The 325-nt window shown below is 64.3% G+C and overlaps 1 protein-coding gene across 1 annotated transcript in view; it reads right to left on the minus strand.

Annotated features, from left to right (window-relative positions):
• The window catches only part of LOC103774544 (protein FAM49A-like), a gene marked incomplete at its 5' end in the record, with an annotated part of 1,443 nt that overhangs the window by 701 nt on the left and 417 nt on the right, over positions 1–325 (minus strand). Inside the window, one exon of the mRNA XM_008941956.1 lies at positions 146–262. Coding sequence (XP_008940204.1) covers positions 146–262 — 117 coding nt within the window. The remainder of the gene's footprint in view (positions 1–145; positions 263–325) is intronic.

The following is a 325-nucleotide window of genomic DNA, read 5'->3' on the forward strand; positions in this document are numbered from 1 at the left end:
CCGCGGGCCATGGTCCGCAGCTAGTCGGTGGTGTCCTCGAGCGGGAGGGTTTTGTTCTGAAACCCAAGGGGTCCCGGCTGCCGTGGGTGGCAGGGTTGGAGGGGGGCTTCCCCCTGCCCCGAGGGTCCCCCCCAGCCTCGCTCACCTCCGAAACGAACTTGGTGGTGGCATTGCTGAGTGTTTTGAGCATGGGGGTGGCCTCGGCGTAGAAGAGGGACATCCTGTTGGCCATCTCATTGTTCACCTCACTCTCTGCATCCAGCTGGGGGGGGGGTGATGGGGACCATTGGGGAGATCGATCCCCTTGGAGCCATCCCCAGTCCTG

This window comes from Merops nubicus, unplaced genomic scaffold (assembly GCF_000691845.1).
Source record: "Merops nubicus isolate BGI_N331 unplaced genomic scaffold, ASM69184v1 scaffold37136, whole genome shotgun sequence".
In the NCBI taxonomy this organism is placed as follows: Eukaryota; Metazoa; Chordata; class Aves; order Coraciiformes; family Meropidae; genus Merops; species Merops nubicus.